A 25,425-nucleotide genomic window follows, 5' to 3' on the forward strand; every position below is an offset into this window, starting at 1 on the left:
CTAGGAGAGGACATTTCAGTTAAGTATTTGTACGCAGCCGGCGCTTAGCGGTTTGCATATTTCCACACAAACGGACACACAAATAATACACACTAGGAGTGGACACTAGGTGTGCTGGACACTCCGCATGAACCATTCACTTGAACTAGCAGTCTGTTTAGAATTCATCGTGATAGTGATGTCACAACCATGAACCCATACGCCCAGCATTCGGTCTACAGCAGTGTCTGGTGTGTTTATCACTCTGCTGAGGCCGCTAGAGTGTGTGTAGTGTGTGTCTCTGTGTTTTTGTCTGTGTATCTGTGTGTATAGTGTAGTGTGTGTGTCTCTCTCTGGTCGAGTAACTATGTATCTGTATTCGCTATTCTTAGGGGGGACGTTTACAACTGGGTGGTCACTTCCTGTGAGATCCACAGATAGAAAACTCTCTTTCTCACTCACTCTCTCTCTCTCGCTCTCAGTAAATAGCTTTTGTTATGACAGCAGTAATATATAACACATACAGCAATCAGCCATAACATTAGTACCACTGACAGGTGAAGTATTCTACAGACGTATTAGGCAGCATGTGAACAGCCAGTTCTTGAAGGTGATGAAGGTCTTGAAGGTGGGCAAGAGTGAGAATCTGGGACACTTCGACAAGAACCAAACTGTGATGTTCTAGATGACTGGGTCAGAACATCCCCAAAACATCAGGCAGATCTTGTGGGGGTGTTCCCAGAATGCGGTGGTCAGTACCTACCTAAAGAAGTCAAAGAAAGGACAACAGGTAAACTGGCGAAACTGCTGCTAACATTAGTGTTCTTGGTGTCAGACCCCACAGAACAGCTTCAGAGGTCTTCAGAGACATTCATAGATGTTTACTCTGTCAGTGTCAGAAACACAGTAATAAGAAGATACGTCACACATCACTCTAAAACTAACACTAATAAGCTCTGAATGAGGTCAGGAAAAAACACAGCGCATCCAACAAGAATGAAAGCCTCGTCCATCTTTTGTACAGCGGTAAAAACATGGTGCTCACAGAAAGCGCTGATGGATTCTACATGCTGAACTATGTCTGTAGTCAAATTTACACCAATAAACAGAGATTACAGTCTTCACTTTCAGCACAAGTCCACTTATGTCTAAAAGCCATGAATGAGAAATGATTCATATCAACGTCTAACCTGCTTTCATTACCGTCTGCGATGACTAGGACTGCGAGGACTTGTAAGGGTTAAACAGGGAGCTGCTGACTAACTGCTGTCTGAACACTGGTTGTTCAGTAAGCCGTCTGCCTCAGGTTTGTAGAAGTGTTCGCCAGTGCTGTAGGCTGGTGATCCTGTTGGAGCAGCCTGACCAAGCCTCGGCCAGAGCCTGAGCGTTACGTAACAGGCCAACAGTCCTCAACACACTCCCTAAAGCTTTCTCTAAATCTCTTTCTGCTTCCACCCATTCCTTTCCAAAGCCTCCATCCAGCCCTTCCTCTGGGTACTGGGCACAGTCCTGTTATAACAGCACTAAAAGACTCTAATAAGAGCCTCTTTAGTGCAGGATGGTCAGAGAACACTCTAACAGAGTGCAGAACATTCCTCCATGCTCCACTAGAAGCATCAGAAGAGGTTTGTATGTTTACAGTAACGTCCTGTAATTGCCTTCATCCTTAATAACTACAGGACACTGCATCATGGGACAGTGTTTACAGTGCATTTACATCTCTGTAGTTCTGCAGAAGTGTTGGACCACCAGAACTAGGCAGACCTTGGCATCCTGTCTCCAGCCCTTCATCAGTGGTCAGGATCTGACCATAGAGCTACTCTCGGCTGAATATATTTTTGGGTGGTACGCCCACTGTCGTCCTAGCAATGATCCTGACGAGCGTAAAAAACCCACTAACACCACATCACCTGGAAGGTATACCAAATAAGGCTGCCTGGTAAGAGTTCCTAATAAATTGACGTGGACTTGAGGGGTGTAAAGACCCCCAGCTTTGGACGGTGGAACAGTGGAAGAACTGTGTTCTCTGGAATGATGGCGATGGAGCTCCATCCAGTGCCATTGGGATGAGTTGGAGTGGCAGAACTAATCATCCAACATCAGTACCTCACTGACCTCACTGATGCTCTCATGAGAGGCTGACTGCAATCAAACCTCGTCCCACATTGTGTAAAGCCATCTAAGAAGAGTAGAAGTTACTGTTACTGCAGCAAAAACAGTCAACACTCCCTTTTAAAACCCTTGATTTCAGAAGAACCATGGACGAGCAGGTGTCCATAAACTTTTGGACACGTGTGCAGTTTGCTGTAAAGTCCCAGGAATTCCTCCAGCTTTAGTTAAAGTGAGAAATAAAACTGAAAGTGTACAAGAGGGTGACGAGCTTCACATGATGGGTGCTTCACATGACCACAAGCACTGCGGTAGTGTTAGCGCTCTGCCTTCACGCCCAGTCTCTGCTCGGCGACGGAGCCTCACACATTTCAGTGCTGCTTCCTTTCTGAGACGGATGAGGACATCGTTAAAGAAACCACGGTGGTTGTTCACCACCAACAGCCTCCGAACCAATTAAAGCAAACACCTTCCTTAACTCCGTCCTGTGCGGCTCTCCGACTTTCACCAGCACTTTGAATTTGGGCCGAAATCAGATTTGGCTGCCTGGCAGTCGAGGTCATTGGGTTCATACTGTGTTTGGGTGGCTGAACAAGCACTGCAGGCTGTGATATCGCTAAGTAGAGTTCAGACTGACTAAATCAAGCTGTATGTGGGCGGGGCCTAAATCAAGAGCTCCGCCCACAAATGGCCTGTATTGGAGGGTGGTTAGCACGAAGCCACTATGAACTGAAACACACATTAAGGGATGTCTGGAGTTTGCCTGGGCTGTTTATGGTCAGATGGGAAATGGGCCCATCCCAACAGTGAAGCATGGTGGTGGCAGCATCAGCTGCAATGGTCAACGATGTTAAGAGCTCTGCAAAACAAATGGCCTGTATAGAAGGATGGTAAGATACAAGAGCCTGAATACAAGCGGCTTCGTTCCACTAGCTGTGACTGGGTCCAGAATGGGCTCACATCAGACACTATTCCTTCGCTTCCCTTCTTTCTCGACATTCATAATTAGGCCTGTGTTTCGGCAACGGTGGTTTACCAAACCCTTACTGTTCTGAAGGTGGAGGTGCTGAGGGGAAGGACACGCACCTCCACTAACCGCTTCCCGGTAACCCGTCTTCTTGGATTATTCTTTAACTGTAAACTGACTTTCCAGGAAACGCTCAAACCCCCCCCCCCCCCCCCCCCCCCCCAAACTCGACTTTCAGATCAAAGAGGTGAGAAAGTCTGGCGTGGCTAACAACAAAGCTGAGTGTCCTTTAGTTCTTCTTGTATTGCTCCTGTCAAGGGGTGGATGACGGTGTGAACCGGCAACAGGGTCATAGGGGCACACCAAGGGGGCACATGAATGCTCATGGAGGTCTGAAGGTGTGCAGATACCACAGGACACCATCATATGTGGAGTCCATGGGGGACCTACACAATAGAGGTGGTTTTAATGTTATGGCTGACTCTGGCTGTTCTGATTGGCTGCCCTGCACCGTGCCTCTTTTTTTAGAAAGCAGCGTGGGGAACAAAGACAAACAACCCAAGCTGGTCAAGAGCTGAACTGGTCAACCAGTTTGCCCAGTCTGACCAGTCTGACCAGTCTGAGTCGAGCAGTGTGGCTCGATGGTGCTTTTTTTTTGTTGTTGTTGTTCTGCAGCGTCATCCTCCTCCAGCTGCGCCGCGCGCTGTCCCACTTTCAGCCCCGGTGACGTCACAGCTCGCCCTTTGCTTTAGCAACCACCGTTACTAAGCATGACACACACACACACACACACACACACACCGCTAGCCCGTTCGCACGCACACCGGGCAGCGCAGTGTGCGCGTGCGCGTCCACAGCTCGCTCCCTCACAATCATCAACGGCAGGCTATTAAAAAAAAGCGGCATTGCTGTGAGAATTTGATTGCATTCAGCGACAAGAGCGTTAGTGACGTCAGGATGTTGGATGATTGCTGATCACAAACCCACCTCATCCTCATCATGCCCAACTCCCCAACTCGTGGAGCTCCACCATCATCCATCATCCACCCAGTTCCTCCACAGCTCCTCAATGCTGGGGGGCTTTAAACCCCCTCTATCCCACGCCTGACATTACTTCTCTACGGGGACTCGACAAGCTGAGTGTGTGTGTGTGTGTGTGTGTGTGTGTGCATTTGCACATCTGTGTCAGCCATGGGAGCAACAGGTGCAACTTAAATGCATGCTGAATGCATTCATTAGAAGGGGTGTCCACAAACATTTGGACACGTACTGTAGATTGGTAACAGTAGACAGTAATATGCTGGTATGACTCTCCGTGGTTATTTATTAACCAGCAGTCAAGTAATGACCGGGCATGTCTGCGCTGCATGGGCTGTACTTTATATTTACTGTATATTTGTACGTTTGTTTGTTTGTTTGTGTGTTTGTTTTTTAATCATATGCATTCATTCATGCACCAACAAACAATGCCAAACTACTGTCTTAAAGTATATATTTATTATTTTAGATATGAATCAGAAGCTACTGTTAGACCACACCCCCCCCCCCCATCATGTATTTTAATTTATGCACGTTTTGTTTATGTTTTGGTTGCTGATAAAAATCAGAGGATTATTATTCCCCGTGTCCTGTAGGTTGGAGTGTGTGTGTGTGTGTGTGTGTGTGTGTGTGTGTGTTCTTCAGCATGGCCCAGTCACTCGCTAGACCCGCACACATGACATTCAATGTGCCTGAGTGCGGCAGGCCGCGCTGCTATTGGCTGAAAGTAGGTCAGAGCGGAGCGGCAGCGACTTCCTCCGCGCCGGCTCACCGATCCACCGCCGTCACACCGGGGAGAGCTGCGATTGGCCGGCGCTCCTCCAACGCCCGGTCAGAAGCCAATGGGATTTGACAGCGGTGACTTGTATCGGCGAGCGGTGCTGTTACCGTGGAGACGAGGAGCACCGGGTCCTTCCGAGAAATGGGTTTTACGTTTACGAGCGTCTGAACTGAGGTGGACGGGCGATACAGTCGCACATGCGCACAAGTAACCAGGCTTTTAACGAACAGTCCGCTTCACAGCGTTAGCTTTGTTTTTAGCCTCGGCGGGAGCTGTTGCTAGGAAACGCTGTATCGTCAAGATCATTAAAACAAATAATTATATTTTATAATCGCTTAATTCGCGTTAAATTACAAGTTTAAACCCGCCCCCCCCCAAAAAAACCAAAACAAAACAAAAAAAAAAAAAAAAAAAGCGAGACGGTAACACGAAAACACTCCTACTGAATATTCATACCCGCGGCCACGCCCACCGCCTCTGGCAGGCCACTCCCGCCGCCCGTGACGTCACGGACAGCAGGCTTCGCACGCTCCATTTTGGCTTGAGCCGCTCCAGCAGCAGCGAGCGAGCGAGCGAGCGTAGCAGAGGGGCAAGGAGCAGCCGTCCCCCGCGCACCGACACGGGCTTTTTCTGCGCACTCCCGCGCCTTTCCCGCCAGAAAGTTTTCGTTTCCGGTCGCTTTCGTCTCTCTCTATCTTAATTTGGTCATTTCTCTCCGCTGCCCCTTGTTTTTCCTCCGCGGACAGATTTGTCCTTTCGATCCGGAGCAATGGAGAAAATGTCTCGACCTATAAACTCAACTTTCCTACCTCCGACCCACGGCGTGCTCAAATCCCTGCTGGAGAACCCAATGAAACTGCCCTTCCACCACGATGAAGGTAAACACAGCCCACCTCCTCTTGTCTGTGCCTCCCACCCCCTTTTTATTTTCAACAGATTGCATTATTGTTATTATTATCATTTATTTCAATTAGGAGAGAGCGCTCGAGCTCCTCTGTGAGACTGACAGCTGCTGTCTTTAATGCTGAATGTCACATGAGTGCAATGCATTGCTTGCCTTTCTGCATCAGATTTCAGATCAGATCAGCCGTCCTCTCTCTCTCTGTGTCTCTCTGTCTCCTGGACCCTCTGATTCTATTACAGGAGTCATGAGACGTGATTTAATTGCATTAATTGCATGCACAATATCAGGCTCCACTCTTAAATGCACGAGCTGGTTAGATGTTAAATGTCTGAAATGTTTGTAAACACGTCTGTAAGCAAGCTAAATAAAAAAGTGCGTTGACTTTCTGAATGACAGCAGAATGAAGTGTCCAGGGTCGTCTTGTTTATCTGGAGTTAAAGTTCCCTGGCTTTCAGTGGCGGGTGTTCCTGCTGTTTCCTCTAGAGGGCGCAGTTGAACAGGCGCGCTTTAAACGTGCAGTGATGGTTTTCGGTGCGTTATTACGCATTAGTTGCGTTTTAGTGATTACGTGAATGTACCTGAACTGCCCCTCAGACAAGAATTCCACTGATCTCAGACTTAATTTGCATAATTAAATATTCATTTAAGCTGTAAATAAAGTAAACATTCATAGAGATTTGATGTGATAATTGCTTTTATAAGATAAATATCTAATATCTTCAAAACTAACAATACTTACAAGTTATTACATACAATTATAAATTATTTGTTATCAATTATAAAGTTTAAACTATACATATTTAAATAAGATTTGGGCCTAAAATATAGCAATAAAGCACAACCTCACGTCACATTACTCTGATAATCTGAAATTTCAGTGGGGTTCCCCTTAAAGTGCAACATCGTTATGTGGGCACCCCCGTCTGATTAGAGACGGAGGTCTCGGGAACACCGAGTGACACCCTTGCTTTGCAACTCCCCTTCAGGTTTCAGCAAAGAGAAGGAGAAAGAGAAGAAGTTGGAGGAGGATGGCGTCGGCGCCAACGCCCCCCAGTCGGCCTTCCTGGGGCCCACCCTGTGGGACAAGACCCTGCCCTACGATGGAGACAACTTCCAGCTGGAGTACATGGATCTGGAGGAGTTCCTCTCGGAGAATGGCATTCCCGCCAATCCACAGAGCGAGCAGAACCAGCCCGCCCAACAGGCCCTACAGCAGAGCCCCCCTCCTCCCCCCACACCCTCTGTGGTCGACCTGAGCAACCGGGCAACCACCTCCGTGCACCCCGGCATGGTCACACAGAACTGCCTACAGAGTCCCAGCAGAGCAGGTAAACACACACACACACCCACACACCTGGATAATGACATACACAACTATTATATACATCACATGTCCAAATGTTTGTGGACACCCCTTGGAATTGCTGACACAGATGTGCAAATGCACACACAGCTTGTCTAGTCCCTAGAGAAGAAGTACTGCCAATAGAATAGGACTCTCTGGATCAGATCAACAACGTGAAGCTTTTGGCACCATGCTGCCTAATGCCAGGTGTGGGCTAGTAAAAGGGGTGTAAGGCCCCCCCCAGCATTGAGGAGCTGTGCAGCAGTGGAAGAACTGTGTTCTCTGGAATGATGGATGGCGGAGCTCCACCCAGTTTGAAGTTCGGAATGGTGAGGTGGGGTGGGGTAATGATCATCATCCAACATCCTGACCTCCTGTCACTGATTGCAATCAAATCCTCACAGCAATGTTCCTCCAAAATCTAGTAGAAAGTCTTCTTCCCTGGACAGTAGAGACCGTAAAAGCAGAAAACACTTCTGATTTCATTAGAAACAAAGAATAAGCAGGCGTCCCAATACTTTTGTCCGTTCAGTATTGATACATTTTTCATGCACATGTGCGCTCCAGTAAGCACTCAGGCTCATGCAAACCCAAACCCTAACACACATTCACGCGGGGGGAAGGTGATTGCCATTATTATGTGTGATTTGCATTGATTGCCTCAGGTCGGCTTTGCAGCGCGTCCTGCAGGAACGCCTGTGGTGCTCAGCAGAGATGCTCTATCTGAGACATCTCCACTGTTAGCGACATTGCACAGCATGACATAAGCACTTTCCATGCCAAGCTCTTTTATGGCAGCAGTGCAGTGACACGCAAACCTAGACATTTAATAAATCTGCTGATACATATTAACCAGGGATGAGCTGAGCCGATGTTCTTTTCCCTGTGCATCCATATAATCCAGACATCATGTTGATTTCCCAACCTGGGGAAATCCTTGCCTTATTGGGGATCTATTAGTATCGGGATTCAAACTCACAACCCCCCGGGCCATAGTGGTAGCGCATAAAACTGCTGAGCCTTCCTTTTATTATTTATTTATTAATCCAGGCTCATCTCCATTGTAAATGAGGGTCACCATCAGTGTACTCCGAATTTAAGAAAAGGACGATTGATGGATTTATTGATAATTTGGGAAATTTCTATTACAAAATCTGCTTAAAATAAGCATATAAGACACTTTATTATGTAAAAAAAAATGTATATATATATATATATATATATATATATATATATATATATATTTGTTTGCAGGATCTATTCGTATAATATCTATCAGTATTATCATCTGGCTAAAGCTAAATGTACTTGCTAGCATGTGTTATCAGCTAAATTAAAGTGTTTGAGTGACTGCAAGCCAAAAAACAGGCCCTGTAAACTATTCTGTCGGATTCTGATGAGCTTAGCATAACACACTGCCTTATACACTCAATCACTGTAGTTCTAGAAGGGGGGAAGGATGCTAGCTGAGACGCTAAATGCACTTGCTAGCAGTTGTTATTACGGAATAAGACTCTGTCAGTATGACCAGAGGATCGCTGGTTCGAATCCCGGTCACACTGCACTGCTAGCAATTGGCCTCGCTCTCTCCTGGGTGGGTAGATGGCGCTCTCCCCCCACATCACTCCAGTGCGGTGCTGGCCGGCATTGGCGTCTGCTGCCTGATGCATCGAAGCCGGGTATACGGCACCTCCCCGTGATGCTGCATCGGCGTGTTGGTCTTCACCCTCACCCTCACTAGAGGAGAAGACGTACGGGCTATTGATGGTCCAAATTGGGGGAAAAAATAATACATTTATTTAAAAAAATTGCGATTATTTTTAAAAAAGATAAATCAGGCTAATACTCCACCCAAGAGAGCTATATTGCTCTCACCCGGGGTAATCCACCTAACGCACAGGTTCGAAGCTCTTCGGCCTCATTCGCCTGGATAACGCTAAGTCTGGCCTTAGCTGGATTGCTTTCAGCATTTCCCGCCACGTTAGCCCACACCTGAGTGTGTTCAGCTTTCTCCGGCTCACAGTGGAAAGCCGCTGTGTCCACGGTTGCGCTTCTGCTCCCAGGTGCCTGGTCTGCTGCGCATGAGGAATCTCCAGGGCAACAGAAGGGAGATAACGATAAGACCGGGTCAACAGGCGACTCGGCCTATTCTGTGTGGCTCGCAGAACACGTCAGCTAGAACTGATAAGGCGCTCTGGGTTTTGATCGGCCAGATAGGGAGGCTGCTGCGCGGCAGCTGGCCCGGGATGCAGGATGCAGTGATATTACTGTGTATTGCACTAGAGATATGACTTGCAGTCAAAGCAGCATTGCAATTACCATGTATATACAGTATATACAGTTTGTGCATCCATAGATTCTGTCTTATCTAGAACATCTGCATTAATTATTGTTTTATCGTGTCATTTTATCTATTAAAAAAGGTATATATATTTATAAATATTATTATATTATATTATATTAATTATAATATATATATATATATATATATTCTACTGATTATGTCAAGAAATTGAACTGATTTGTGAATTTTCACTCTTATTTATTATTATTATTATTATTATTATAACAGAAAATATATAGATATAAAAATATAATTCAAATATTTAATATAAAAATACAAAATATTAAATATTAAATAAATAATCTAAATTATATTTAAAAATCTATATAAAAATATAAAAAATATTTTACAAATATTTTTGCTTCCAATTTGGTTCTGCCAATTAACCCATCCAGAGAGAGAGAGAGCACTGCCAATTGTGCTCCCTCAGACTCCGGCGGCTGATGGCAAAGCGGCCTGGGATTTGGGATTCAGGATTTGAACCTGCGACCCCCTGGGTCATAGTGGTAGTGCATTAGACTGCTGGGCCATAATTTTAATTTATGAATCCATATTTTATGCATAGGCCCGTCACCATTGTTAATGAGGGTCAACGTCAGTGTACTCCGAATGAATGAAAGGGGTGGTTGATTGATTAAATTATTTTTACGCTTAAAACAAGCAGTGAAATAAGAGATATGACACTTTCACCAGATAAAAATGATAAATAAATATATAATATTTGAATATAATATAAATTTAGAGTGTTGTTAGAGCCAATCTCTGCAATACCGGTGTCACAGTATCGTCACCACATGATAGATACGGTGCAGCCCTGACCCCGGAGTACACCAGCTTCTACCAGAAGCCCCCGTTAGCCAATGAGACGTTGCGGGATGATGAGCGGCCTGAGAGTGTTTCTTGGTAGTGGCCTGTCCGGGAGAAGAGCCACCTGTGTGTGTGTGTGTGTGTGTAGGTGTACACACGCTCTGCTCCACACTCTGCTCCAAGCAAAGAACATTCCAGAAGCCTGAGCAGGGTGACAGTACATTGCCTCAGCGTGTTCACTCACACACACACACACTCACACGGGTTCACTTACACGCACACCCAGGCACAGGTGTGTTTTACACTTGCACACCCACCCCAGCCACCGATTTGCACGGCAGAGCCGCGGCTGTTTGCATCGGTTGCATTGATGCAGGGCTGTTGGGTGCCGGACAGGGGTCGACCGATATGAAGGCTGATCCTGATTTTCCTGGGCTCAAAATTCAGATTTTTTGCAGTGCTGGGGATAGAGTTGAGTACAGGGTGGCTCTGTATACTGGGAGCTATTGGGGCAGTGGTGGCTCACTGGATAGAGGGATAGAGCTTACAGGGTTGTGGGTTCAATACCCAGGTCTGCCAGCTTCTGTTGTTGGGCCCTTGAGCAAAGCCCCTCAATCTGTACATAAGCATAAATGACCACCCAAAGTGTTTTGCAATGTCTTTAGGACGTGTGGTTTTGCCCTATAGTCAGAAGGTCATTAGTTTGAATCCCAGCAGGGTTGTGACCCCTGTCACTCAACTCCTGGACGATGCTAGCCAGTGCGATTAGTGTTCTCCACCAAGCTGGCGTAGCATCAGCGGCAGTGTGGGGTGTGTGTACAGTGGGGGTGTGTTCACAGTGTACACTACTGTGCAGAGGTCTTATCCCCCCCTGCAGAAAGGATCTGTAAAGCTCAGTGCAGTGTGTGTGTGTGTGTGTGGTGCACTCTTTTCTATCACGGGACGGGCGATGTATGGGACATTTTGTCCCGGTTCTACGCAGCAGAAGCACAATAGCGTGTGTGTGTGTGTGTTGGGTTTGTTTACATATTTTGCATGTGCTTCTCCATGTGCCTGTCTGCAGTCCTGAAGCACATTACAGCTCACGTGAAGCGCGGCCCGTCTCCCAGCACCGTGCAGAGCCATGTGACACACACATGAAGCGGCCGTGTGAGGCAGAGCGAGAGAGCGCGCGCGGGCGAGAGAGATAGAGAGAGAGAGAGGGGAAGCCTGAGGGAGGGGAGGTTTTCTGCCAGGACTAGCCAGACCTCTCTCTCTCTCTCTCTCTCTCTCGCCCGCGCTCTCTCGCTCGTACGGTTTGTACTCTGGGTGAAATCACATTGCTGGAGTCGTGCTCCAGTCACATGCAGACAGCGCTGACTCTGAGTGAGAGAGAAAGCCTGCTGTCACTGTAGTACACAAAACACCACACACATACACACACACACACACACACACACTTCTCTCCGTAATGTGAATCTGGCAGTTGTTCTTTATGTTGTATCAGAATTTCATAAAGAACGGACCAATAGAAACGCTCCAAAATGACCTGGACTTCCATTGAAACTCCTGAAAGTGTTTTCCTTCTCCTGTAAAGCTGCTGTTTTTGAGATACAAGGTTTTTGCACAACAGTGACGAAATATAAGGATCTATATGTGGAGGACTGTGGGGTAGAGAGTGGAGGACTGTGGGGTAGAGAGTGGAGTACTGTGGGGTAGAGAGTGGAGGACTGTGGGGTAGAGAGTGGAGTACTGTGGGATGGAGTACTGTGGGATGGAGGACTGTGGGGTAGAGAGTGGAGTACTGTAGGATGGAGTACTGTGGGGTAGAGTGAAGTACTGTGTGTGTGTGTGTGTGTGTGTGTGTGTGTGTGTGTGTGTGTGTACACAATGTGTACGCAGATAGTAGATCCCCCGCTAGTACAGAACTGCAGGACAGTTGCAGGTTTTAATTAAGTTGCTCAGTTGTCGCACTTGTTCTCTCTGTGTGTGTGTGTGTGTGTGTGTGTGTCGCTGGAGTGAGCTGCAGGAGGGCTTTCCCTTTGCTGGGAGAGGGAAGGGAGGGAGGGGGGGGGGGGAGTTCTTGCTTTCGGAAAAGATCGGAATGTTCTACTCACAAACACGTGGAATGAGGAAGGACAGAGCGGGAGGGGCACACACACACACACACACACACACACACACACTGCTGCACACACACACACACACACACACAGTGCTGCACACACATGAATGCACATGTCAGGGAAATCACTTTCCTGATGGCAAATCTTATTAGACTGCACACCATAATTAGTCTCTCTCTCTCTCTCACTCTCCACTACTTCAGAGTACACTCACTCCTTCAGCTAGTGCACTACTTCAGAGTACACTCACTCCTTCAGCTAGTGCACTACTTCAGAGTACACTCACTCCTTCAGCTAGTGCACTACTTCAGAGTACACTCACTCCTTCAGCTAGTGCATTACTTTAGAGTACACTCACTCCTTCAGCTAGTGCACTACTTTAGAGTACACTCGCTTCTTCAGCTAGTGCACTACTTTAGAGTACACTCACTCCTTCAGCTAGTGCACTACTTTAGAGTACACTCGCATCTTCAGCTAGTGCACTATTTCAGAGTACACTCGCTCCTTCAGCTAGTGCACTACTTTAGAGTACACTCGCATCTTCAGCTAGTGCACTATTTCAGAGTACACTCGCTCCTTCAGCTAGTGCACTACTTCAGAGTACACTCGCTTCTTCAGCTAGTGCACTACTTTAGAGTACACTCACTCCTTCAGCTAGTGCACTACTTTAGAGTACACTCACTCCTTCAGCTAGTGCACTACTTCAGAGTACACTCACTCCTTCAGCTAGTGCACTACTTCAGAGTACACTCACTCCTTCAGCTAGTGCACTACTTCAGAGTACACTCGCTCCTTCAGCTAGTGCACTACTTCAGAGTACACTCACTCCTTCAGCTAGTGCACTACTTTAGAGTACACTCGCTTCTTCAGCTAGTGCACTACTTTAGAGTACACTCACTCCTTCAGCTAGTGCACTACTTTAGAGTACACATGCTTCTTCAGCTAGTGCACTACTTTAGAGTACACTCACTCCTTCAGCTAGTGCACTACTTCAGAGTACACATGCTTCTTCAGCTAGTGCACTATTTCAGAGTACACTCACTCCTTCAGCTAGTGCACTACTTTAGAGTACACTCACTCCTTCAGCTAGTGCACTACTTTAGAGTACACTCACTCCTTCAGCTAGTGCACTACTTTAGAGTACACTCGCTTCATTCATACAGTACTGACCTCTGAGAGAGAGAGAGAGAGAGAGGTGGGGGAGAGAGAGGTTGAAGAACAGGCTGATGGAAGATTCTGAGCTGCTCAGGACAAATTGGTGTGTGGAGGTCAAAGCTTTTAATCAGCTTATTTAATCAGGCCACACACACATACACACACACACACACACATACACACACACACACAGACACACACACTCACACACTATGATTCTTTACTGCTGAGTGTATTTATTACATGTCACACTTCTAACTATCACCACTATATTTGTATGTAGGTTTATGTGTGTGTGTGTTTATGTGTGTGTGTGTGTGTTTATGTGTGTGTGTGCGTGTGTGTGTGTGTGTGTGTGTGAGATGGTGATTTCTCTCCTGGTGCAGAGGAAAGGAAGTGAGCTCAGGGGAAGAGAATGTTCTTTCAGTCTAAAATAGAGGAGCGACTGTTTGTGTTTATCACGAGATCACGTGACATGAACACACACACACATACACACACACACACTCACACCCACACACACACACACACACACTCACACCCACACAATGTAGCTAACAGCTGTTATTGGTGTGTGTCTGCTGGGAGCAGGTAGCCATTACAGCATAAAAGCGCCTCCTTTGTGATGTAAGACTTGCTGTGATAATCACTGTGTTTAACAACACACTATAGCTGTGTTAATGAACACACACTCTCTCTCTCACACACACACACACACACACTCACACACTCACACACGCAGCCTCAGTACAGACTGAGTGTGATTAACCAGTATAAGTCATGTTCACACAGGTGAGCCGCTATGAATCGGCTGCTCTGTTTAGTGTGGCTCGTTTTTAGCAAGGACCAAAGAAGGGATTTGAACCCACAACCTTCCAGTAGCTAACTCACCTCACTTACCACTAGTATACCTGCCAGTCTTGGGATTTGAACCGAAAAACGTTCAGTAGGTGGCTCACTTCACCTACCACTAGGTTACTAGCCAGTCCTGGATTTGAACCAACAACCTTCTGGTTCCTAGCTCAGCTCACTTACTACTAGGCTGCCAGACAGTTTTGGCATTGGATGTGAACCCACAACTTACAAGTAGCTGGCTCACCTCACTTACCACTAGGCTACTAGCTAGCCAGTCTTAGAGTTGTATTTGAACCCACAACCTTCTCATAGCTGACCCACCTCACCTGCCATTAGGCTGCCACTCAGTCTTGGCTTTGTATTTGAACCCACAGCTTTTCAGTAGCCGGCTCACCTCACTTACCACTCGGCTACCAGCCAATCTCGGCTGAATCAGGTCAGGTGGGTCGAACTGTGGGGAAATGCGAGATTCAACGATTCACTGAATCATTTTGTAAAGAATCAGAACTGAATCAGATCGTGGGATTCACACCCCTAACTTTCCTTAGGGATGTTCCTCTCAGGTCTGATGAAGGTGCATTCACAGTGACCAAGCTGGACACACTCCATGACCTGCTCTGGCTTCCTGCCCACACAGGAAGTGTTGATCTCTGGCAGTGGGCGGAGCCTGTGGCTTGTAGCAGATTTGCAGATGTAACACACTCACCTACTGAGCCTGACTTCATTCAGCTGCCATCAAACGCGTCCTTCCTCCCTTCACTTCATTCAGCAGAGCTTTATTTACACCATCAACCATCAGAGCACTGCACTGCTTCACAATGCTGGGGGGCTTTATACCCCCCTCTAGCCCACCTGAGCATTAGGCAGCATGGAGCCAATAGCTTCATCATGTTGATCTGCTGCAGAGAGTCCTATTCTATTGGCAGTCCTTCTTCTCTACAGGGACTAGACAAGCTGTGTGTGTGCATTTGCAGATCTGTGTCAGCAATGGGTGCAGCTTAATTGCAGGGGTGTCTACAAACTTTTGGACATTTAGTGCCGACCTCTCTCTCTCTCTCTCTCTCTCTCTCTCACGGCAGAAATGTGAAGCATGTTCCCTGCTGACTTTAGGAGCCAATCAGTGGGTTAAGAGGTGTTAGAGCAGTGTGTGTGTGTGTGTGTGTGTGTGTGTGTGTTCTGCCCTGTTTTAATAGGTCTTAATACAGGAAGAGTTTTAATTAGGCTGTCTGAACCTAATGAAGAAGGAGGTGGGGGGAGGGGGGGAGGCAGAGACAGAGACAAGGAGAGACTGGTGAGGGACACTGATTAGATGACCACCGTATGTAGGTGTGTGTGTGTGTGTGTGTGTGTATTGTGTACCTGTGCACACACTCTGGTCTGTATTTTGGACTGTGAGTGTTTATTGTATGGTGCTGTGCTCCACCCGGTGGTGAAACGGTGGAGCTGCAGTCTGCTCCCTTCGTCCGGCTCCACCGTGGACGCAGGTTTGTCAGGTTTGGTGATTTTTAAGCTGGATGAGGAGAGGGAAGCGTAAAGTAGAGTAGTGTGTGTTTTCCTGCTGGCCGGAGGATGTCAGAGGGTAGCAGTGCAGTGGTTTGGACGCTAGAGGGCAGCATGGAGCTCAGTGGTAAATACAGTAGTCATACAGAGCAGGGCAGCTTTTGAACTTTTGAACTTTTGGTGTGTTCTGATGGAGCCTGACCTGACCCTGAACTGACCCCATGTACGACACTGACCTGACCCCATGTAGGGACCTGACCCAGCCTGAACAGGCCTGTCATCACCGGCAGCGGCGGTTTTATGAACGTTTAATAGATCAAAGATAATTTGAATAAAATAAATAAATAGTAATCATAATATTTAATTAATGTGTTATAATAAACAGTACTTCATTTGATATGTTTCATTACATAATATTTAATTGTAAATATTTAAATAAATATTATATATATATATATATATATATATATATATATATAAATATTATATTTAAATAAAATTCATTCATAATTGTAGATATCCCAATAAATAATATTTAATGTTATATATATTATACTTATGTTCTATTATATATATATGTATATGTGCATATATATTTATTTATTTATTGTAGTTTTTTACAAATTACATTTATATATTTTAATAATATTTCATTGAAAATATTTCATTAAAGATATTTTATATTTATATGTTTAAATAATACTAATTGTAGATAAATCATTAATTTATATTTAAATTATATATAATAATTAATAGTATTCAATTGGAAGTATTCCATTACATTTTATCATTTTTTATTATAACTCTTTTATATATGACATAAACATTCATATATTTAAATAATTATTTATTGTATATATTTGGTTAAATATTTTATATATATCTCTCTCTGCTCTCTCTCTCTCTCTCTCTCTCTCTCTCTCTGCTCTCTCTCTCTCTCTCTCTCTCTCTCTCTCTGTATCGTGTTCTAATCTACAGCTGTGTTGTGGGTTCAGCTCTGGGGTTTGTAGGGCCTGATCGGGTCTGGCCTCAGACTCGTGGTTGTGGGTCGGGCTCAGGCCCATACGGACCTCTAGTGACTGTCCCCAGCGCGAGCAGCTGAACAGATAAACAGTGTTTATGGATCAGCAGTAGTAGTAACCTCCTGCTCTCCTCCTGCTGTCTCTCTCTCCCCTCACAGTCCTCCCATCTACCCGGAACACACCCAGCCCCATTGACCCAGAGTCCATCCAGGTTCCAGTGAGCTATGAGCCGGACCCGGCGGACTTGGCTTTGTCCAGCGTTCCGGGACAGGAGATTTTTGACCCCCGCAAACGCAAGTTCTCCGCAGAGGAGCTGAAGCCTCAGCCTATGATCAAAAAAGCACGCAAGGTCTTCATCCCAGACGACATGAAGGTGTGTCTGCCCTCCTCTTCACACACACACACACACACACACACACACACTCACACACACACACACCGTCAGCCTGCATATATAACATCACTAAACAGGAACCTCTTAGAAACTGTAAAGTGTGTGTTGTGGTGTGGGGTTAAGTTTATACTGTGAAGTGTGTGTGTGTGTGTGTGTGTGTGTGTGTGTGTGTGTGTGTGTTGAGTGGCCATGCTGTTGGCTGTAGACAGTGAACAGTCAGGTTCAGCAGGGCAGTTTATGGTTGGTGTTGTAGTGGTTGGATTATTGTAGAAATGCAGGGCTGGGTGGAGGTGGTGGGGGGAGTGGGTGGAGGTGGGTGGAGCGGATGGAGGTGAGGGGTGAGGGGGGGTGTTTGGGATATGCCCAGTTACATAACCAGGCTGATTCTGTTCGAAGTAAGCGGGGGGAGCGGGCTCTAGAATCATGGCTCTAGGCCAGATGTGTGTGTGTATGTGTGTGTGTGTGTGTGTGTGTGGTGGGGGGTGCATAGGCCAACTGCTCAAGCCGGAGCAAATGTTTCGAGTATACTGAGAATGAGCGAAAGCTGCAGTTATGAAACGTCTGACCTCTCGCCTCTCTCCAGCTGCCCCACTGCAGAGAGCAGAGTGTGTGTGTGTGTGCTGTGTGAGAGTCTGTGAGTGTGTGTGTGTGTGTGTGTGAGTGTGTGTGTGTGGCCAGTGGGTAGTTTACATGCATTTCTTTGGCTGCTTTCAGCTCTGATGGGCATTAGCAGAGTCATTCTACGAAACGAGTCTGACAGTTTATTAGGAACATGGGAAATGTGCCAAAAGCTCAAAGCCATTAATTCACACATGATGTACAAGAAAATATTATTTCTCTAAAAATAATAATTTATTATAAGTATATCATCATTTACACATGTCAGTATCGACCAACATGACGTTTACATAATTCTTTCATTAAACCAGTATCTGTTTACATCAAATAAATCTTCTATCTGTAAAAAAAGAAAACGTGTAGATTCAATTGTAGGTATTCCATTAAATATTATTATATAAATATAAATAAATATCTATCATAATTGTTTTATATATTGCATCAAAATGTATATTATTAAATAATTGTATTCTTACAACAAATTACTTTGAAATGTTTTGTTAAATATTATTTTAATGTATATAATTGTAGTTATTACATGAAATAACAATTAATTATTTTTTAATATTTGTTTAATAATTTTTGCTAGACCAGGAACTTGATAACATGAAGAGCTGCAGCCGTTTTAGGATGACATTTACCACCCCGTCACATTTCAGCATTTTATGCCAGAGGTGGGAAAATATATATAATATATAAACTTATTAAATTATTTTTTCTTGATAAAAACATTTAATTAAAACATGACAATGGCACCTGTAGAACGATGTTATACCCAGTTTGCTCCCTTCCGTCTGGTGTCGACAGCGTTCAAAAGAACTTTTGTCCATATTTAACACACTGATCTTTAACTCACTCACATTCAGCAGTCTGGAGATTCTCCACAAGGGGGCGCTGTAAGTGCTGAGCTATGTTTGGGACACTAGAGATATATATGTGACATTACGAAGGTCCACCGGTGTCCGTCATATTCTTGAATCCCCCCTAACGGCCCGTCCCCTTTCTCTCTATCGCAGGACGATAAATACTGGGCGCGGCGCAGAAAGAACAACGTGGCGGCGAAGCGCTCGCGGGACGCTCGGCGGCTGAAGGAGAACCAGATCGCCATCCGGGCCGGGTTCCTGGAGAAGGAGAACGCCGCCCTCAGACAGGAGGTGGCCGACCTGCGCAAGGAACTGGGACGCTGCAAGAACATTCTGGGCAAATACGAGGCGCGGCACGGGGCACTGTGAACCGCCCCCTGACCCACCCCCATCCCCAGCACAGAAATGTCCCACAACCCCACTCACCCCCACCCCCACCCAACCAGAGAAAGAACCCAAAACCTGTTCCAAGGACTTCTGCGTGCCCGGTTTGAGGCACCAGCCCTCCACCTCTGTCTCTATGTCTCTCTCTCTCTCTCTCTCTCTCTCTGAACCCGGTTTGATTCCCTCTTATTGACGATTTAATGATTTCCGTAGCTGTTTTTTTCTTTTTGTTTTTTTCTCTCGTCTCGTTCCCGCTGCCCCGCGGGATTATGGGACGAATCGCTTTCTCTCTCGCGTTCTCGTCATTTTTCCTCTCTGCTGTACGGTTGCTTCTCTTCTCGTTTCTTCTCGTTTTCTCTCGACCGTTTTATACGTCTATTACGGACTGAGAACCGCTGTATTTCTGTTGTTGAGTACCGCCCTTAGTGCTACCACAGCTCTCTCGCTCCTCTCTCTCTCTCTCTCTCTCTCTCTCTCTCTGCACTCAAAAATAAAGGGCCTTCAAATGGTCACTTGAGGGACGCCATAGCAGAACCACTTTTGGTTCTATTAAAAGCTGTGTTTGCGAGTGTGAAGAACCCTTTAAAGGTCGAAAGAACTTGATGTAAATGTTGTTTGCCAGTTTAAGGGTTCCCGCTCACAGAACCTCCGTATAACCGAGGTTCTTTATGGAACCAAGAGTGGTTCTTCTGTGGCCTCGCTCGAAGAACCCTTAGCTGAAGCCCCTTTTATTTTTAGCAGAATTGTATCATTTTTGGTTCAGATGGTTTTTGTGTTGTATTTTATTTGTGTAGTGAAATATTTTCCTCATCTCTCTCTCTCTCTCTCTCTCACGCTCTCGCTCTCTCTCTCTCTCGCGCTCTCTCTCTCTCGCTCTACTCATGCAGTAAATGTAAATAACACTAGCCTCTCCCAAACTCACTGTTCATCAATTTCCTCGTTCTTTTTCCCGATATCTGGTTCATCCCGGTTTTGACGGACACCAGCACTGTTTTTTTTCCATTCTGTATTTTCACACATCATCCAATCACAGAGCAATAACTCTAAAGCATGTATTTGCGGGGGAGGGAACAAGCGATGGCTCCTCCTCCTCCTCCTCCTCCTCTGGACTCGTCATTCATTTTCTTTTCTCTGGATTTATAGCACTTCTTCAGAAACGGTTGCTACGGTGATATTTTTCTTTTTTGAAATGTGATTTTTTTGAAGTGTGTTTGAGTGAGTGTGTGTGTTGGGGGCGGGGCAGAACTGCTTTTTTCTTTTTTTGGGGGGGTGGGGCTGTCCACCCACCCACACATACATACAAACCCACAGTTGCCAAATCGGGTGGAATTTTGTGGTGTCGAGGCTACAACCCCGTAACGCAGCACATTTCTATATATTTCACTCTCTCTCTTTTGCTCTCTCTCTCTTTTGCTCTCTCTCTCTTTTGCTCTCTCTGTGCTAACAACCTGCACTAAAGCGTCTTTCACAATCTGATCTGGTGCAATGTCTCTCTACCTTCATTACTAGAATCTGCCTGATCTATTTATGGATATATATTTTTTAGTTTTTTTCTTTTTGTTCTGGTTTTAAAGTGAAAAAAACTATTTTGGAAATATTCAACCATTAATTACTATGATTCTTATTACAGCTGTTGATATTATCGCCGTCTGTATTGTAATAATGAACCCTGTCGATCCTTTGTTTTTTCCACTACCCCCTTTTCTTTCGCTGTTTTTCTCTGCATGATCTCTGCTTCAGGACAGCGACCTCAAGCTAACTGTAAATGTTTATCCTCCACTTTTTTCTTTTTCTATTTAAATGTTTTCTTCGTTTCTCCCTGTTTTATTATTTTTTTCTGGAGCTCGATTTTAGGAGGGTGTTTATTATTTTTAGGTTGTTTTTTGTAACACATACAGATCTATGTAGTCCTTTTGTAGCTTTACCTTTGGCCCTCTCTCTCTCTCAGATGGCTGTTTGAATGTATTGAATGTATAAGGTGTTGTTTTTTTTTTGGTTTATGTTTTTTTTTGTTTGTTAAAAAAGGCGCCAGTAGGATGGTGTTGTCTATAATACTATGGTTAACTCAATCAATTTGTTTACTACAGACCAAAACATGCAGCACACACACACACACACACACACACATATATACACATGAGAAAAAGACATATTGGTAAACAGAGATGTAATGTTTATATGAAACTATTCTAGATTCTCTAAGTTCTTCTTTTTGTACAGTATTTTTCTTATACTGGCTTCGTATTTTCAAGGCACAACAGATTCAGAATATTATAATAGAGAATAAACAGAATTTATATAAATATATAAATTAAAGTCTATATATATGATCTATATATCTATTACTCGAGGTTTAGCGTGAGATTAAGAGTTTTGATAAGTTATACTACGTTACATTCTAATTGAAACGATCCAGGGGTTGTATTAAACTTTCTCAGAGTCTGAGCGCCGGGCGAGGATCGGCCTTTTGCAGATTGTAGACGGTGCTCAAGCTCTAAGACCAGGGCTCGCATGTATGAAGCTTTTTAGAGTGCGTTCGTTCTGATCGTCCGGGTCTGAGAGTCTAAAGCAGAGGCAGGATCAGGACTCTATGGCCTGGTTTTGTTCTTCTAAATGAAGGTGCCCAAAAGCGATCTTCAGATCGATGGTGTAGAGAGGAAGAACCAGAGGAACGCTGCCTAATGAGATGTTCTTTTATGGCTTTGCTCTCCAGTCCAACTCCAGTCCTGGGTCCCTACTGCTTTGCACACCTGATCCAGCTCCTGAAGAGCTTGATGATGATTACGTAAGGATTTGGATCGGTTCTGTTGGGGAGATCCTCAAAACTGTGATGAGCAGTGGGTTCGCAGGTCCACAGGTCTAAAGAACCTTTCTGTTGAGAGGTACTTTCGAGAAACATAATTTGATAGAACCGCTTTTGGTGGCCTAAAGAACCTTTCAGTCGCGTGGTTTCAACTGATATATCAATGGGTTGGTTCTAAAATTGTATTTAGGAACCAAAGAGAGTGGTTTCTCAATAGAACCACTTTTGGTGGCCCGGGTTTAAAAAGGTCAACTGGAATGTTCTTCAGAGAGGCACCAGTGGTTCTTCTAGGGCATCGCTCCAAAAGAACCACTTTTGGTGACGTTCTTCAGGCAACAATTGAAAGGTAGTTGGAAATAAATGAGTGGTTGAGTGGAAAATCAAATTGGCTCAATTTTACCTTCACCCCAAATATAGTAAATTAGCCAACGTATGTTTGGTAGTCCTAGTTGAAATATCTCAACTGAAAGGTTCTTCAATGGTTCTTCTATAACGTAGCTAACAAACTCACCTTTGGTGGTCTGAAGAACCTTTCAGATGAGTGGTTTCGGGTTGAGTTTCAAGGATACATCAAATGAACGGTTCTTCTATGGTTCTTCTGTTGCACGGATCAATCGGACGAACACTTTTGGCACCTTTATTTTTTTAAGATCGTCGTTCTTGGACTAGCTCAGATCTTTTCTAGAAAGCATTAATAGAAAAGTAATAGTGAATCACCCTGTCATTGCTTTTCAGTCCAGGACTAGGCTCAGGCCATAAGCAGGAAATTGGCAGCGTATCCCGAGGTGCCTGGTACAGTGGTGGCCCGGAACTGTGACGTGTTGTTTGGGCATTAAAGACTTACACTCCTCGTTCTCTCTTCTTCGTACGGAAGTTAGCCTTTAGCTTTCTCCTCTTTGTGGAACTGCAGTGCACAGGGGTTTCACAGCCACCCATCTCCATCTCTCTCTCTCTCTCTTCCATCTTTCTTTCTTTAATAGCGAAACACCTTCCCTTCCTACGTTCCTCAGAAGCGAAAGGACTCTCCTTCTTCTGCAGGTCTTTGTAGATAAGACAAGTGTCTCTAAATGTTGTGTCCCGTGTTGTCTCTGGAATTGCTCTTTGCAGTAGCTTGAATGGACGAGGTTGCTATGAAGAAGGGCAGGGAGTTTCAGATATTCTCTGGCCCAACACACCTGATCCAGCTCCTGAAGTTCGTGACTACTTGGCAAGTTGGAGCCGGTGTGCTGGGGAGAGGGTATCAGGGAAACTCTGCAGGGTCGAAGGTTCACAAGACTACTGGTCTAAATGACGTTTCTGCTGAGAAACAGAATTTAAAAGGCCCTAAAGAACCTCTTCCTCCAAAACAAACACTTTTGGTGACCCAAAGAACCTTCAACTGGTGCTTTAGGCCATGAAGTTCCAACTGCAACAATTAAGAGATAGTTGGAAATAAAGGAATGGTTGAGTGAAAAATCGAATTGGCTCAATTTGACCTTCACCTCAGGTCTGTGTGAGATTCCCTAACCTGACGCCATTTGAGCAACTGATGATTTAGCACCATGCTAATCAGCGAGGTATAAGCTTCCTTTACTTGTTCATTCGATTTTTTTATTTTGTAGTAAAGACGACCCATGACCTGGTTTAGCTTGCACTATATAGTGACTCCACTCCAATTTAGACTACGATGCACTCCGCCCCGGATCACCCCTCCATTCCCGCCGATCTGAGACGGGTGTCAGTGTTTCTCTCATAATGGTGGGGGTGATGGTGGGATTCAGGGGTTGCATGTAAGCATTGCACCTTTAGGTGACCCCAGTATGCCTAGCAAGAGTCAAGAGGGTCTACCTGTCTTAGTTCAGGCCAAAGTTAAGTTGTGCACCTTAGTTTGCGGTTTGAGGTTTTCTTGTATTTTTATTTCCCCCATTGTTTTTATTTTCTTCCCTTTTTTGTCATTCGTCTTTTAATTTTCTGTATTCCTTTGTTGTTGTTGTTGTTGTTGTTGTTGGTTGGATTGTGTGTGTGTGTGTGTGAATGAGGCCCTAGCTGTGTGCAAGCTATCTGTGTACAGTCTGTTTAAAGTGACAATAAACCCAGGAATAAGCCAATACAAGCTCTTGTCTATCCCCAGTTTAGTTGACCTTCTGATAGGGCACAAGGGACGTATTGTGTTTACCTACTAAATGGTCAGTAGAAGTGACCGTACCCTCACCTCATCATGATTTAGGCCTTGTCTGATAATAGGAATGATCTGGGGGGAGGGGGCTCATCAGCATCAGCATCAGCATCATCTTGGCAGTTGGGTAAATGGCCTGGGTAATGTTGGTCAGTAAAGCTGGATAGGTTGGGCGACCGATATCATAGGAAGGATACATGTGAGGTTAAGGATGTCTTCTCGTACGGTCAGACCAGGACCAGGACTTTCCAGGTTCAAAGACTCAACAATTCGTTTCTCTGTTAAAAAGTGTGAAATGATGAATTTCGGGGACATACATTCCAAAAAGACTGGCTCTGGCTTTCAGTGGCCTGCAAACGAGCTTCAGGCTAGCCTAGCATGCCTCCATGCACCGTAATTCCGTCAGCAGATACCACAGGTTCTTTTGACCAGGGTTTGTACGAGTTTCATACCTTACCATTCGGACACCTGAGCGCTCCTGGGACACTCTACACGCTTTACAGGGACACATCCTTAGCTTAGCTTAAATGTTAGCATGAGCATTAGCACTCTCTCAGGGTAGGAACACCAGTAGGATTTCAGGAAGTGAACCAGAGGTGCACCCCTGCCCCCCCCCCCCCCCCCCCTCTCTCTTCACCTCCCCAAAACCTTACTACCTCACTCACGAATAGAAGAAACATCTATAATTCTGAGTCTATTGCAGTGCCTTGAACTACACAGGCTGTTTCCGCAGTCACTCATTCCCCCTCTCTCCCTCTCTCTCCCTCTCTCTCTCTCTCTCTCTCTCTCTCTCGCGCTTTCTCCTCGTTTCTGCATAGACCTGCACAGTAAGGGCTCCCTGGTTTCCCTTCAGGTAGCCGCTCGCTGCGGCCCAGTCCCAAATCGCGCTTTCGCCCTTTCCTTCTACGCCCTACTTTCAGACTTCGGACGACCCGACATACGACGGACGCAACATTCAGGGCATAGCGAGGGTCGTAACCGACTTGCCAGTGGTCTCGGAGGTCCGAGAGTAGGGTTTTGAGGAAGGGCCCGGGTATTGGCGGAGGAATTGGACCACGTTATTATTATGATGATTCTATAATTTTCTTCACTGCAGTAGGCTTGTTACCGCTGTATTGATGGCAACACCAAAAGACTGTTTAATAGAGAGAAGGTGGTAATAATCTCGAGGTGTGTTTTAATCGTGTGTGTCAGAAGCATAAATCTGGACGTCTTTATGCTCCTGTGTGCCCGAACCTCCTCCTCCTGTTGTCTCACTGTAATTTCAGTGTGTCTAATAAAGTCCTCTCAGCTCCTC

General features: G+C 45.4%; 1 protein-coding gene across 1 annotated transcript; it reads left to right on the plus strand.

The window, feature by feature from the left end:
• The first annotated feature begins 5,415 nt into the window (after positions 1-5,415).
• LOC140551624 (hepatic leukemia factor-like) lies at positions 5,416-25,425 on the plus strand. The gene is made up of 4 exons (XM_072675126.1): positions 5,416-5,752; positions 6,765-7,106; positions 17,070-17,284; positions 18,940-25,425. Exons 1-4 carry the CDS (start codon positions 5,644-5,646, stop codon positions 19,153-19,155), a joined length of 882 nt encoding a protein of 293 aa, XP_072531227.1. The 5' UTR covers positions 5,416-5,643; the 3' UTR covers positions 19,156-25,425.

The sequence above is a fragment of the Salminus brasiliensis genome, chromosome 3 (assembly GCF_030463535.1).
Source record: "Salminus brasiliensis chromosome 3, fSalBra1.hap2, whole genome shotgun sequence".
Taxonomy (NCBI): Eukaryota; Metazoa; Chordata; class Actinopteri; order Characiformes; family Bryconidae; genus Salminus; species Salminus brasiliensis.

Bases quoted from the DNA above. Each gene is read 5' to 3' on its own strand.
- LOC140551624 (XM_072675126.1), top strand. From the start codon at position 5,644: ATGGAGAAAATGTCTCGACCTATAAACTCAACTTTCCTACCTCCGACC. The intron at 5,753-6,764 runs GTAAACACAGCC...ACTCCCCTTCAG, and splicing joins GCCCTTCCACCACGATGAAG to GTTTCAGCAAAGAGAAGGAG. The intron at 7,107-17,069 runs GTAAACACACAC...CTCCCCTCACAG, and splicing joins ACAGAGTCCCAGCAGAGCAG to TCCTCCCATCTACCCGGAAC.